This window comes from Poecile atricapillus, chromosome 10 (genome assembly GCF_030490865.1).
Source record: "Poecile atricapillus isolate bPoeAtr1 chromosome 10, bPoeAtr1.hap1, whole genome shotgun sequence".
Lineage (NCBI taxonomy): Eukaryota > Metazoa > Chordata > Aves > Passeriformes > Paridae > Poecile > Poecile atricapillus.
In genome coordinates, this window is record NC_081258.1 from 11,022,655 (window position 1) to 11,037,858 (window position 15,204).

The 15,204-nt window shown below is 37.7% G+C and overlaps 1 protein-coding gene across 8 annotated transcripts in view; it reads left to right on the top strand.

Moving 5' to 3' along the window:
* Positions 1 to 15,204, top strand: part of CHD9 (chromodomain helicase DNA binding protein 9) — an 87,592-nt gene that overhangs the window by 60,970 nt on the left and 11,418 nt on the right. For 7 of the 8 annotated variants that reach the window (XM_058845714.1, XM_058845708.1, XM_058845710.1 and 4 more), the window contains 16 exons: positions 1,807 to 2,002; positions 2,757 to 2,924; positions 3,475 to 3,654; positions 4,949 to 5,059; positions 5,736 to 5,932; positions 6,708 to 6,907; positions 7,361 to 7,520; positions 8,418 to 8,507; positions 9,297 to 9,400; positions 9,527 to 9,644; positions 10,312 to 10,369; positions 10,725 to 10,767; positions 10,922 to 11,141; positions 11,263 to 11,465; positions 11,698 to 12,606; positions 14,690 to 14,853. In XM_058845714.1, the coding sequence (XP_058701697.1) occupies positions 1,807 to 2,002; positions 2,757 to 2,924; positions 3,475 to 3,654; positions 4,949 to 5,059; positions 5,736 to 5,932; positions 6,708 to 6,907; positions 7,361 to 7,520; positions 8,418 to 8,507; positions 9,297 to 9,400; positions 9,527 to 9,644; positions 10,312 to 10,369; positions 10,725 to 10,767; positions 10,922 to 11,141; positions 11,263 to 11,465; positions 11,698 to 12,606; positions 14,690 to 14,853 (3,121 nt within the window). The remainder of the gene's footprint in view (positions 1 to 1,806; positions 2,003 to 2,756; positions 2,925 to 3,474; positions 3,655 to 4,948; positions 5,060 to 5,735; positions 5,933 to 6,707; positions 6,908 to 7,360; positions 7,521 to 8,417; positions 8,508 to 9,296; positions 9,401 to 9,526; positions 9,645 to 10,311; positions 10,370 to 10,724; positions 10,768 to 10,921; positions 11,142 to 11,262; positions 11,466 to 11,697; positions 12,607 to 14,689; positions 14,854 to 15,204) is intronic. The other variant, XM_058845712.1, reaches the window with a different exon arrangement.

Genomic DNA, 15,204 nt, shown 5'->3' on the forward strand with positions numbered 1-15,204 from the left:
GTAAACCATGTGCCTTCAGTCTGTTGCTTTTTCCATTAAACATTCAATTATGTATATACTGTTTTTACATCTTCTGTCAGAAACCAGGTTATGACAACCTGGTAAGTTCAAGCTTATCATTGTCCAAAGCCCAGGAAGCACCAAACATGTTCTTTACTTAGATGGTATTGAACTGGGACCAGATAGGTCCAAGATACAGTTTCTTACTTCCAAAGGAATATAAACACAAAGTGATAAACAACTGGGGATGTGTTTGTTATTAATGTAAAAGTGCAAATGTTCTTCCTATCTCTTCTAAATTGCCTGCTTTGAATTTTGCAGCAGAGCTGAACTGCCAGCCATAAACCTGCTCCTTAGGCTGGTTTTTGCCATCACATGTAATTGCACCCTCTGATGATTGCAGACTATTGACTCCATGGAAACTAAATGCTGATTTGAGCATGTGACTATATAAATGCATAAAACCTTAAACCTGGTTACAATTAGTAGTTGCTGTATCAACCTTAAAATGTATGAAAAGGCATAGTTCTTGTTGTTTTACCAGTGGTTTTGTTGCAATGTACATACTGCTTTGAGGTGTGTAATTGTACTACTACATCATAGTAATACCGAGTTAACATCTTGAAAACCAAAGATTATTAATGTTAAGCCTTCCTGCAGTGGATGCTGGAATACTGGATAGTAGATTATTTTAATACCTGTTTTAGTGATAGTTTTATATGAAAGCTGTCTGTTAGAACTGGAAGTACAACAGTTTCTATGTTTTATTTTAAAAGATTAATTTTAACTTCATAGTAGTACTTATAATTCAGTATGGAAAATGTTCCTTTTTCTGCAACGTTCATTTAGACCAGTGAATCATATCTACAGCTGGAATCTTTTGAAATCCATAGAAGCTGAAATTTGCTGTGTGCTGCCATTTGATTAGAAATGTTGGAGTGCACACATGATCAGACTTAGCACTTAACAGAATTCAGGCCCGTAGGAGATAGATGGCTGCCTGCCAGAATGCCTGTGGTCCTGTGGATTATCTGCTGTGCCATTTTATAGCTGATGAGATGAAAAATGGTTGTGAGGCTTTTTAACTACTAAATACACATTCAGCATCTTACTCAGTTTACAAGTGTGGAAGTATTTGCTCCCTTTTTGAGCGTTTTGCCTGATTTCAGAAGTTTCAAAGCAGTCTTTGTAATTGTCAAAGGTAACAAATGACAGTTTTATTTTAGACTTGAAAATTTGCAGGGTTTCGTCTAGGAGACCTTGATACTGTTTAAGGAGCTGTAATGTAATTTTTGTTCCATTTCTCTTAATCTTTACAGAATCAATATGCAGTTTGTCCAATGACAGCTCACCAAGTTATGGTTTCTGCTGATTGCTTGGCTATCCTTAATGTGTTCAGGCAATTTGGTATATAATACAAGAGTCCACTGTCCTGCTTCTGTGACCCTAGACAGGGATCTGAGGATAATATGTGAAAAACTTGAGTCCACATAGGACTTCAGGTTAGGGTGTGTTTTAATGCAACTAAGTAATACAGGTATAATCAGGCAGTTGCTTAGTGGACAAAATGCAGAAGAACTTGTCTTAGAATGCTCAGTGTTTGGACCTGCTGATGTGAATTGGTACTACAGCTCTGCAAGTTCTGACATGACTCCTTGTTGTGTTACCCACTGCTAATCAGCGTTAGTCTTTATCACTTTCAGTCGCTGTAAAGAGCAAATATGTAAATAGTAGACCTGTTCAAAGGACTCTAAATCACAAAGCCGTTTGTAATGCTCTGTGTGTGGTGTGTGTGGCCATTTGCAGGTATCTGTACGAGAGAATCGATGGGCGCGTGCGAGGGAACCTCAGGCAAGCTGCCATCGACCGCTTCAGCAAACCAGACTCGGATCGCTTCGTCTTCCTCCTCTGCACCAGGGCTGGGGGCCTGGGCATCAACCTGACTGCCGCAGATACCTGCATCATTTTTGACTCTGACTGGAATCCCCAAAATGACCTGCAGGTAAATTCCTTTGAGCGTGGTAGAGAGCCCTAATTAAACCCGATGGATAAAAATTTCACCGCTTTGAATGTTGTCTCTGTTTGAGCACACATAATTTTAAAATGTTCATTTTTTTAAGGCATGTGTTTAAAGTTTTTGATGTCTTTAATTCGGAATAGATTTCATTTGGGTGGGAACTTCTCTTTCAAATCAGTTACTTTTGAAGAACACAGCACAGGTAAAGTCAGTGATTTGGTAAAGCCCTTAAGAGTTGATGACACTGTGAAACCAGGAGCTATATTTTGCATGTACTGACTAACACAGTTGGAACATAATATACTGAATATACATATATATGGAGTATACAGAAAAGGATTAATATGCATTAAGAAAAAGTGAATTAATCAAATCTAGGAATTGGATGCTGACATTGAAATAATTCTCAAGTTGCAGCTCCTTTTCTGTTTATATCAGGAGATCAGCTAACTTAGGAGCTAGCAGGTCTTTGTATCTGGTGTTACTGCAAGGCAAGTACCAGTCAGGAGCATTCAGCACAGGTCATTCTTCTGCAGTTTTTTGCTATACTGTGTTTAGAAAACTGTTCACAATGTGGAAAATGTCTGATAGGTTCTGTTTACTTATATGTGTGCTGACTTCTTTTGAGTTCATGCTCTTATTTTTGGATTGGGCTACAGCAGAAACAGTTTTTAAAAGATCAGTATGTTATTCCTAGCTAAGTCTAAATTCTAACTGTCCTCCTCCCTTCCTTCCAAAGGCTCAAGCCCGATGCCACAGGATTGGTCAGAACAAAGCAGTGAAGGTCTACAGACTGATCACACGTAATTCCTACGAGAGAGAGATGTTTGACAGAGCAAGTCTGAAACTGGGACTGGATAAGGCTGTCTTGCAGAGTATGAGTGGAAGAGAAAACAGTGTTGGTGGTGTATGTAGATTCATTTCCTGAAATAACCTTCCTTTTGCTTTTGTAATCATGTGGGAATTACTTTAAATTACAGAAGCTGCCACTTTTCTCTTTTTCTGTCATTTGCGTTTCCATTCTGTTTTCTGATGTGGACTAGCAATATAGTTGATATAATTTTAAATCTTGTCAGTTATTACTATTTTTTGCTTCATAACATTCAAGGTAGATAATGTCAAAAGTTAAAACAAGGAGAAGTTTCTCTTTGTTTCCTTGTATCTTCTCATATTAAGGTAATATGTTACTTTAAGTATGGACAGGTAATTTTTTTAAACATGTACATCATGGTGTTGAGAATAACCAAAAAAAATAGAGAGGCATACTTGTAAAAATGTGTACTGTAAGCACCTAATTTATTATTGCAGCTGTCAGCTAGACTTTTCTCTCAGCTTTTAATACTCCAGATTTAGGCTTATAAATCATAAGGCACAGTTAGGTTGTGGAAAGATGGGAAAGTGGCAGAGTTCAGGGTTGTTTTTTTCTTGACTGTCTAAACCCGATTTTATTTGCTTAGATCCAACAACTCTCCAAAAAAGAAATAGAAGACTTGCTTCGAAGAGGTGCCTATGGTGCCATTATGGATGAAGAGGATGAAGGCTCCAAGTTCTGTGAGGAAGACATTGACCAGATTCTGCAGCGTCGGACTAAAACCATCACAATTGAATCCGAGGGAAGAGGCTCCACGTTTGCCAAGGTGCAGAACAGCAGGGTGTTCTGGGACAATAAAGAGCTGTAAATGTCACTAGGTGTTGCAGAGCTTAGGCCTTATTTTTAAGTTATGTTTACTTGTGTTTAGTGGGTGTGTGTGTGAGGTGCATATTTTGTGTTCTTGCATCTGGATGCTTATGTTAACGTGCTCATAAAAAATCAGATTGCCACAAGTTCTGTAAACACCAGGTGTAAGGAGCATGCTTGAGCAAAGATGAGTAATGAATCTGTGCTGCTTTGGAAAAGGCTTGGGGTTGTGTAATGAGCTGCATTAACCAAGAATATTTTTTTAAAAATTGTTTATAGATCCATTTGTATTTAGATACATTAAGGGCATTAAGGGGAAAATATAGATGACAATAATTAATAAGGTTAAAAATTGTCAGGCCTATTCTAAAAATGCATAAACAGTATATTTTGAACCTTGAGCTTTTTGGTAAGAATTGAAGATGCAAAATAAGAAACCTCCTAAAATAGCAGTGAGTGGAGGTACATATATGTACATGGGAAGGGGGCTGAGAATGTAAAATATCAAGCAGTAAAACTGAGCTTGGGGTGTGAGCATTTCATGAATGCAATTGTGAGAATTCCAAAAGAATTAAAAAGGCAAAGCAAAAATTAAAATAGTGTAAATGTATATTTATATTCTTAAATAGCAATATTTAAAAATATTTATTTATATGTTCAATTAAGTTTTCTTATATCTTGCTGATTATGGCTTAAATGAGAAGTAGATTTTTAAAGATCATCATCACTGTCTTTTTATTAGAAGAGTTAGAAATTTTTATATGTATTTACTCTTTTCCCAAATGCAGTGTATCAGGGTTTTTTAAATGCCTTCTGAAATTAAGCCTATTCCATGCACTCAGGCTTTGATTGTTGGCAGCTTAAACGCCCCTTTGAAATTTCCCTCAAGCGAGTGCTTCTGTATGAGATGAAATCCCCAAATGCTGATAACCCTCTTCAAAAGATTCTTTTTTTCTGCCATTCGAGTAATTTAGATTCAGACTTAGAAGCAGAAAAATCTTGCTGCTTAATGTTCTTCTCTCCTGATGGTGCATAAAAGTTCATTAGATTTTTCTGATACATTATGGATCTGATTTTTAAAAATTAAGGGGGAGGAGAACTTTTGAGTTGCTTTGCAGTAAGTAACTTCTAAAGTCTTAATAGCTGCTTGGGAGATTTTTGATGAAATAAGGTCAGGCAATCTTCACAGCAGTAAGGCAAACTACAAACTTTTGATGTATGATGTTAGTAAGCTTTAGTTTTATTTATTACAGGCTAGTTTTGTTGCATCTGGAAACAGGACTGATATTTCACTAGATGATCCCAACTTCTGGCAGAAATGGGCCAAAAAAGCAGAAATAGATATTGATGCTATCAGTGGTAGAGTAAGTACTTTTTTAATGTGTGTTTTTTCAAGTATGTTCTTGCTGTTGAGTTCTGAAATTGCAGGTATGGGATTTATGTTGCTTTTTGATTACTATTTCAACAAATCAGGCTTTTTTGTGCTGGCTTATTTGTGCAAGACCAGGCAGCCTGCTGACAGCTGTAGTATTTCCTATTTCCCTGCTGTCCAGAAAAAAAGTTAGGACATTTCTGACTTTTGTCAAAGACCTGAAAATGATTGAAAGTGTGGAATTATTCTGATTGCCCCATTTCTCTGTCTGTAAATCTTGGACTGGAATCTGCAAAATAAGTGACTAAGACCTGTGTAAATTTTGTAATACTGAAATCTCTGTCCTATACTTGAAGACATTCCCCATGCATTTGATTCAAAAAAGTTTTAGTGCCCTTTTCTCTCACAAATACTGCAGAGTAGTCTGTGTGTTTAGCTCAGATGAGATACTCTGTGTTTTTGCAACTAATGTACTGGCATTAACATATGAAACTCATTTTTTGATGCCTTAAATACCACAAAATGTTTTACTTGCTCCATGGGTATTCAGTGTCTTTGTGAAATAGCTGTGAATGACAAGAGATAGGAATTATTTCTGAACTAAAGCCACGTACTAAAGAAAAATTTGCCAAGTGTTTCTCTCATGAGGTTTGTTTGCCATTTTGCAGAACAGCCTTGTTATTGATACCCCAAGAATCAGGAAACAAACACGTCCCTTCAGTGCTACAAAGGATGAGCTGGCAGAGTTGTCCGAGGTGGAGAGTGAGTGTGATGAGAAACCAAAGCTCCGCCGGCCGTGTGACCGTTCCAATGGCTATGGAAGGACAGAGTGCTTCCGTGTGGAGAAGAACTTGCTGGTCTATGGGTATTGTGTGCATCCTTCTTCATTCTGTGAAGTGGTTTAACAATACAGCTTTGTCCATGTAGTAAATTTTATTTGTGGAATAACTTAACTCTATATCGTCAATAACCTGGTGTGTGTGCAGAGAATGTATTTAGAACAGGAATTTATCTTGTACCCTGTAATAAATCTTCCTGACAATTTGCAATTAAAGAAACATTAAGAAAGAAGGGTGAAGATCTTTCTTCAAATGAGATTATAGCATTTAACATGGGCACTACAGGAGTCTCTCTTAAAGTCATTACTGTAAGTGCTGCAGGCAGGCTCAAGACTCCTTAAAAAATGTCTGAAATAAAGCCTTTGTTGGTAACTTGATTTTCATAATTGTAGAACATCTTGCACTTCTGTGAGGCACAAATAGGAACTGAGAATCTAACCAGTTATTTTAAGCATACTGAAATCAGATAAGTTGATTTGGAAATCAAATATTAGGTCTTCCTCACCCATCTTACAAGAAAAATAAAAGCATTCGTGCCAGAATGAGTTCCCATCAGTTTTGTGTCTGAAGTTTAAAACAATAATCCATATTTTTTGTAAAGAGGCACTTTTTGTTTAGAAGTCTGTTTTAATCAGGTGGAGTTGTGTTGCAAATGTTACTTCATTATTTCTATTCAGTAGCTTAAGCTGAAGGAAAAACGTTAAAAGCTAAGTATTTTTAGTGAAAAACTTTTTTGTAGAGGTCTGTAGCTACCCCAGTGTTTCATTTCCAGGTGCTGATTTGTGTTTCACTTTGGACTAGGTGGGGTCGATGGAGAGAAATTCTGTCTCATGGTCGCTTCAAGAGGCAGCTAAATGAGCAGGATGTGGAGATAATTTGCCGAGCCCTGTTAGCCTATTGTCTTGTTCACTACAGAGGGGATGAGAAAATAAAGAGTTTTATATGGGATCTCATCACCCCAACAGAGGATGGGCAAACACGAGAGTTACAGAACCACCTCGGTAAGGATTTAATGTGTTTCTGCACTTAAACAGCTTCATATATGTGTGCCTGTGGTACTGGGATAAAAACAGCTAAAAACCCTCTCTGAATGCATCCTACTTGAAATAAATGAGATTTATTTCAAGCACACAATTCAACTGATGGGCAAAGAAGTGTCATAGCTGCTTTGCGTTGGATTTGATGGCTTACCCAAATGGTGCTTTGGTGAGAGCTTTCATTTCAGTTGATAAGAGCCTATTCTGTTTCACTGTATGTGACAGCACAGTCCTCATTTCCCCCCCTCCTGTTTGTCCTTACTGGTGATGTGTACTCCAGAGATGACACAAAAAAGACTCACTCACAGTGACTGATGTGAGTGTTGTTCCTGCACTGCAGGTCACAAGTATAGGATATAGGAACTGTAAGTATTGTGGCTATCTATATCTATACCTTCAATATTTTACATTATATAGGCTTATCAGCCCCTGTGCCTAGAGGAAGAAAAGGAAAAAAAGTGAAGACCCAGGCTAGCACTTTTGATATACACAAAGCTGAGTGGCTTCGAAAATACAACCCAGAACATCTGTTGCAAGATGAAGGATACAAAAAGCACATAAAACACCATTGCAACAAGTAAGCAGTAGCTGAAGTGTGAATGTCCTTGATATATTTCTTCTAGTTTCTCATTTTCTTAGACTTTAAAATAGTTGTGGCAGTAGGAAGAAAGATGTTTTTAATGGTATTAATTTGATTAGAATAAATAGAGAATATGTGATGTATTTGGAGATGAACAGATGATTTCGCATGTAAAATAATTTTTGAACTGGTTTTGTCTGTGAAGAGATTTGCTAACATGCATGGGATGCCTTGCAGCAGCCAAAGGACTAAAGAGTGGGAGTGCTTATCAAAGAGACTGAAAGCACTGAAGTTGTTGCCCCTCAGTCTTACATGCTGTTTCCCTGGCACATTTTCTAGTCTTCAGAGAATCTGAGCTACTAGCTTGTGAAAGCTTAGTCATTCATGGCAGTGAGCTTGGTTTAGATAAATTACTTTTCTGTAGCAGAACTTCACATATTCTGCTTGGGCAATTCGTTCAGCTGTAGTCAAGAATTGAGGTAAAGCATGGAGAAGTCATTGGGGTCACACATCAAACTGAGTGAGAAGGAATAGAAAGGTTAAGGGGGGGGATGTTCACTGTCAGCCCACTTAATCCTCTCTAAGGGCATGTTCTAAGCAGGAAAAGGGAAATAGCAGTTTGTTCTTAGCAATATTTTGTGAAGCAAGTGAAGAGTTTTCTGTTGACCCTGGTCTTCAGGATTTGAAAGAAATTTTGCAATGAAACAATTTGTAAATGTGATGGCAATAGAAAGTCTTAGGTCACCTGAGCTGGATGTTAAAACAGAAGGCAGTATTTTTTAGGAAAATTACTTGAAATCTCTGTGATATTACAAAAGACGAATCAAAACCATCCACAATTATTGAAAGCTTTTAGAGTTCAAATATTTGTGTTTCTCTTTTTTCTTTATTTAGGGTCTTACTTCGAGTAAGAATGCTGTATTACTTAAAACAAGAAGTCATTGGTAATGAATTCCAAAAGGTCTTTGATGGAACTGATGCCAGGTGAACTATAGAGTTTTTTTACTTGTTTATTTCAAATGTCAGATGAAAATTCAAGAATCTGCCTAGACCTAAATAAGAAATGTTAAAACTAAATGTGTTTATCCTTAGGCTGTGAGGAACATGTTTTTGTTTTCTTTTTGTTTACTAAACACTTCATCAGCTTGACATGTGGAAGTTCTTATTCCTCTTTATGAGTCTAGCTATATAAAGTAAAATAATATGAGTCAAATAGACTGAAGAAGTGAATGAAAGATAAATTATGTACTTGACATGATAATTGGCAGGTTTTCCCATGCTTTTGATTATGTGCTGTGTATTCCATTAATGCCTTTAATTTTTTTTTTTTGCTTATTTTTTTTTTAATGCAAGTATTGCTGTTTTGAAATTCTTGAAGTCACTGCTACGTGAGCTTGTGGCAGATAGAAAGTTGTAATTTGATTCAGAAATACTAGTGAGCAGTCCCTCTCATGCTATTAAATACTAATACAAGATAATCCTTGGTTTGCAAAATTGTGCAAGCACAGGCTGCTAGGAGCTGGTGAAGCTCACTGAGGGAGGAAGAATGTTGTATACTGGTTTTGCTTTGGTATTCTTTCCCTGTTAGTGGTCTCAAATACAAAATACCAAACTGTCTGGGTGTTTTGTATTGCTGGTTTTAGGGTTTTATTTGTGTGCTTGAAGAGAGAAGTTTAAAATCCCACATAAAATAGAAGTGTACTAAGAAAATATAAAATTATTTTTTCCTCTGAATTCTACTGATGTTGGTATACTCTTGGTGATTCTCTTTAGTGAAATTGATGTTTGGGTTCCTGAGCCAGACCACTCTGAAGTTCCTGCTGAGTGGTGGGATGCAGATGCAGATAAATCTCTCCTAATTGGAGTTTTTAAACATGGTGAGTAATGAGGGTGACTGTGTGTGCACTTTCCCACATCCCAATATAAAAACAGCCTACACTCAATATTTTTGTTTGTTTGTTTACTCTGGAAGCTGAATTTTTGCCACTCTTTTTCCTTTGTAGGTTATGAGAAATACAACACTATCAGAGCAGACCCAGCTCTTTGCTTCTTGGAAAGAGTTGGAAAGCCAGATGAGAAAGCAGTTGCTGCCGAACAGAGAGCAAATGATTATATGGACGGGTATGGAAGGGAATGTTTTGGGGCCTTAAAGCAAACAGATTTGAATTAACATGCTGTACTTTATTCTCTTCCTAACTGGTTTTACATGAGTTTGGTGTCATTGTTGTAAGGAATACAACTTTGATTTTACTCCCATAGGGTGGAAGAGAGGAATGATATAACAACTACTGAAGTTTGGGAGTTCACAGTTAAGGGAAAAATGCAGCAACTTATTAACAAGGATTCTACCGTGTGTTGATTTATTAAAAATACTACTTAGACACTGAAGTGCAAAAGCATTCAGAGGTGAAGTGCTACAGACCTGTTTAACTTGATTTCAGGTCAGCTTTTGATGTCTTAGTCTTGTGTAGCTGACCAGTGACCCCAGTAGATCAATGTGAGAATTACTGATAACTGCTGAAAGAGAGAACTGCCTTTATTCATTTCCTCATCACTGAGGTTCTTAGTTGTGGTTCCAGAGAATACCTTTGAATGATACAGTGAATTGGGGGAAGTAGGATTCAAGCCAAAGCTGCCATGAAATACTGTCTTCATTTCAAACAGAAAATTAAGTATAGTATCTTTTAAATTTAAATCAGTTTTGCTTAATTTTAAAAATTGTAAGAACTTTGCAGTTAGTAGTGTAAAATGTTACTAAAATGGCTTCTTTGTGTTGAAATTTTAACAGGGATGTAGAAGATCCAGAATATAAACCAGCACCAGCACTGTTTAAAGATGACATAGAGGTATAGTAGGCACCAATTCACATCTCCTTTTAACACTCACTCACTTAGACACTTCAACACACAGTCATTTTAAATGTAATACTTCTACCTTTTGGTTGAGCAAATTACTACTTTTTTTTCTGTATTTCTTTAAATCAATAAAGTTTGCTCCATGTGTTTCTGAAGTTGTCTGGGTGGATGGGAATGGTAGGGAATTGTTGCATGGTTCTGTTGTATGCCCTGTTAGCCATTTAGCCAAACTATTTGTTACTTCTGTTCTTTGTCATATTCAGAAATTGATGTAAGGTGTATGTTTGATCTAAATCTCTGGAGAGGGCTGTATTTTAAATTGTGCTTTGCTTTTGTTTTATTACAGGACGATGTTTCGTCCCCAGGTGATCTCGTAATAGCAGATGGAGGTAAGTCCATAAGACTTCAAATCTGAGCCAGTTGCTTTTGTTTTGAATTGTTTAAATCTTGTGATTCGTAGCTAAAACATAGATTACCTTGTGTAGAACCATGGACACCAGCAATGATCAAATTTATTTTTCCCATGACTTGGTTTTCATATAGATGGACAAATGATGGAAGGGGACAAAATCTATTGGCCCACTCAGTCTGCCTTAACAACGCGTCTGCGCCGCCTGATAACAGCTTACCAACGAACAAGTAAAAACAGGCAGGCCCAGCAGATGCAGCCAACATTCCCAGTACAAACCAGTATGATGCAGCTTCCATATGAAGAAGCTGCACTAAATCCAAAGATGGCTGCTAAGATTGAAAGACAGCAAAGGTATGTGCAGCATGCAAATGTACTGTTTTAATCTGCCCTTATGTAAAAAATGGTAAAGACTTAACATGTGAAACAGTGAAGAAATTGACAGAATTTCACATATTTTTTCTTGCTGGTCAAGATGGACAAGAAGAGAAGAGGCTGACTTCTACAGAGTTGTGTCCACATTTGGAGTGGTGTTTGACCCTGAAAGGGGACGGTTTGACTGGACCAAGTTCCGAGCGATGGCTCGGCTGCACAAGAAAACTGATGAGAGCTTGGAGAAGTACCTGTATGCGTTTATGTCAATGTGCAGGAGGGTCTGTCGGCTCCCCTCAAAAGAAGGTGGGTGTGTATGTTTTTACTTTTTAAATTTGTGTTGTCAGTGCTTAGCTTGAAAAGGTTTTTCTTTCATGTGTTGGAAGATAAAAATGGGGGAGGAAGAATTAAGGAAACAAGTTGAGAGTAAAATTGAAAGCTTATAATGGGGAGACATGCATTAACTGATTAGAGTCATCTACTTAAAGTACCGATATATTGGTTTTGGCAGATTCTCATTTGTTTTGTTTTAATACAGAACTCGTGGACCCAAACATTTTTATCCAGCCCATCACAGAGGAACGTGCTTCCCGGACTTTGTACCGCATCGAGCTCCTGCGGAAAGTGCGAGAACAGGCTCTCAGACACCCCCAGTTGTTTGAGCGACTAAAGCTGTGCCAGCCAAACCCAGACCTACCTGTCTGGTGGGAATGTGGGACTCACGACAGGGATTTACTTATTGGAGCTGCTAAGCATGGAGTTAGCAGGACAGATTATCATATTCTTCGTGATCCTGAACTCTCATTTATGTCTGCCCAGAGGAACTATAATCAAAACAAAGTGGCTCTCTCAAGGACTTCTACTCCACTCTTGCACCAGTACCAGATGGCATTATCTGCTTCTCCTCTTACACCTCAGTCAAGACTGTCAGATGCTAAAGTGAATGCTTTTGAGGACGCAAAAGCTAAAAATGAAAATCTGAAAGAGGACCCTCAGTCTTCTGAAGAGGAATCCATGTCTACAGAGGAGACACAGACAATACTGAAATCTGAAACTTTGAGTCCCAAAAATGGCACCCCAATACAAATTACAGACCACAGACCTAGTGTGAAGGCTGAGACAGACAGGCGCATGGTGGCAGCAAGGACAGAGCCTCTAACTCCAAACCCAGCTTCCAAAAAACAGAGAGTCAGCAAAAGGGGGTCTGACTCTAGCTCTGACTCAGACTCTGACTCAGATAGATCATCCTGTTCTTCCAGGTCATCATCTTCATCCTCTTCGTCTTCCTCATCTTGTTCCCAGTCTCGATCTGGCTCTAGCTCTTCATCATCTTCATCTTGTTCTTCAGCATCTTCATCCTCCTCCTCATCGTCCTCATCATCATCGTCGTCGTCATCATCATCGTCTGAAGAGAGTGATAGTGATGAAGAGGAGGCACAAAAACGTGGTATGTGTGTAGTCTTACTTCTGCAGTATAACTCTTAACTGAACTAGCTTATTCTTAATGAAAAAATGTCTAAAAAAGGCTATGAAATCCCACAGAAGTTAACTTTATTAAACATTAAGTAAATGTAAATATTTGCTTGATTCTTCCAAGTGAGTTGGAAGAATTTCAGGAATACTGCTTTTTGTTTGCTTCATATCAGTGCCTTGGGTGAGGTTCTTAGGATGTGTTGATTGGCTCCCTAAGCAAGGTTGCTGTGCATGTGGTTCATGCATGGGAGAGCGGAATGGACAGATTTTCTGGAAATATACTATGTGTGTGCATTCCCTACTATGGGTTCTTTTTCTTCCTAAACAGATCCTTTAGGTTTTCCTGTTTGTTTTTCCCACTCTTGCTCACCTGTCTGTGTAGATTCCTCATTGTTCTTTCATGAAACCTGCAAGCTTCCTTCTGTCCAAACTCGAGTCATGTCAGCTGCTTTATTTTTTGAACTGGAGGTGCCCAAACAATGTTTTTACACTGAAAGTTTTCAAACACTTAAAAACGTTTCAAAAAATCCACTTAAAAAAAACTCCTTAGGCAAGAATAAGGTGACTGCAGCACATAAGACCACATGACAGAGACACAGTGAAAGCTTCAAACTAGAAGCAAAAACCTCTGATAAAGTGATTGAGTTTTTAATAACCCAACCATTCATTATTAAGTACACTCCTTACTTTGCTGCTGTGAAGTGACCTCTACTTCCCCCACTGAAATTTAGAATGTGGAAAGATTTCTTTGTGTAATACAAATGGCAATAGAGAAGGGAAGAGAGTGGAGGTAGGCAGTGGAATTAAAAACCTATTTTTTTTCCAATACTTATGGGAAAAAAGCATTGTCTTAATCAGATGGATTTTCTTGTCCATGGAAATGAAAAATGGAAACCACAGGGTTAATTTACTGGGAAAGTGGTTACTGGACAAGTAAAATGCCACTTACAGAAAATTATTAATATGCTGCTGCCTGTAGCAGAGAAAGGACATTTTTAGAGGAAACAGTTGTATGCAGATATAAATACTCAGAGATTGTGGATATCATAAGTGTGTTACAAGTCCAAGTATTAGGCTTGTTTAGTGCCAGCTCGGTCTGTTTAGGCAAGTAATCGTGCCTTCCTCAGACTGCAGAGTCACATAAAGCAGTTGGCCTTTTTGTTTAGGGTTATTTTTGGTGATTTTGCTGTTGGTTTTAAGAGGTTGGTAAATGCTGGAAAGTTCACTTAACTTGATCTGTATTTTAGTTTTAAGCCCAGGTTTTTTTCACTGGTTGCACAGTGGCAATGACACTTTGGCATACTTTCCACAATTGAAGCATCTCTGAAGGGAGTGCTGGATTCTATCAGATGACTCAGGACAGAGCTATTGTTAAGGACAAATTTAATTTCTGAAGAGCTTCCCCTCTTACTCCTTGTGCTGATGTAGTAGTTACATTTTCAGGCAACACTTTTTTTGTTGTTGTTTCAGACTGTTTCCCGGTGTCATAGTAAAACTTCTGTTGCTGTATGGATGGAGGCAAAAGTAAAATACTAATGATGAAATATAAGAAAGTCAGAGGACACACTGGAAAGATAATAGGAAAAAACCTCAGTAATTAAAAATTGAGCAATTGAGTTACACAGGCACACATGTTCAAGGCATGGAAGATCCAATGCAGTAAATTAAATGGGCTGTTCTTTTAAGTACTATACCAATGGACTTGCCATGTGCTGGTGATAGACACCTTTGATTTCAATTTAATTCTACACTTTAGTGAATGTTGTCTTACAAAGGAAATATGTTAAGACTTTCTGTTAGATTACTCTTAAGTATGTCTGTTTCCAAATAGCTAAATGTTTGACCTCTTAAGCTTCAAAATACTAACAGAAGAATACATATGGAATTTACATCCCTAGAAGAGGATCAGCCTGAAAAACCTAAGGGATTAGTTCTTCGGTTTAATTTTGTGTTTGGACTTTCTCTGAACATCACTGTGTGTGTTTTGTTCACCTGAACCTCTTACAGTGAGTGTTTAATTCCCTTTACAGCATAATGATTTTGATGGTTTTATTTAGCAGAGGGAACTCCACATATAAAAGCCTATGATGAAGAGAGTGTGGCTTCTCTGAGCACCACACAAGATGAGACACAAGACAGTTTCCAGATGAACAATGGGACACCAAATTCCGGTTATCTCCTACAAGGTGGATACATGTTGGCTGCATCCTACTGGCCAAAGGCAAGTTCATAATGCAACTTTGAAAACCAAAATAGCAGTCGAAGGCAGACTCTTAATATGAATGTTCTGTTAAATATGTTAGAACCAAGAAGCAGGGGAAATAGCTGTAGGATTTGAGCTTCAGGACCTTTTAGATATTATTACGTTGACTCCTGAAACATGCATTTAAATCTAGATATGACTTTCCATAATTTTTGAAGGTGAGCATAACTTTAATGTCACAGGTACTTGGCACTTTGTGAAAAATGGCATTCAAAGTGTAAAAGGTTGGTTTATATCAAATATATGGGAGAATCTTGAACTCAGAAATAAAGTGTTTGCTTACAGAACTTGTAATTTTATCAGTCACAA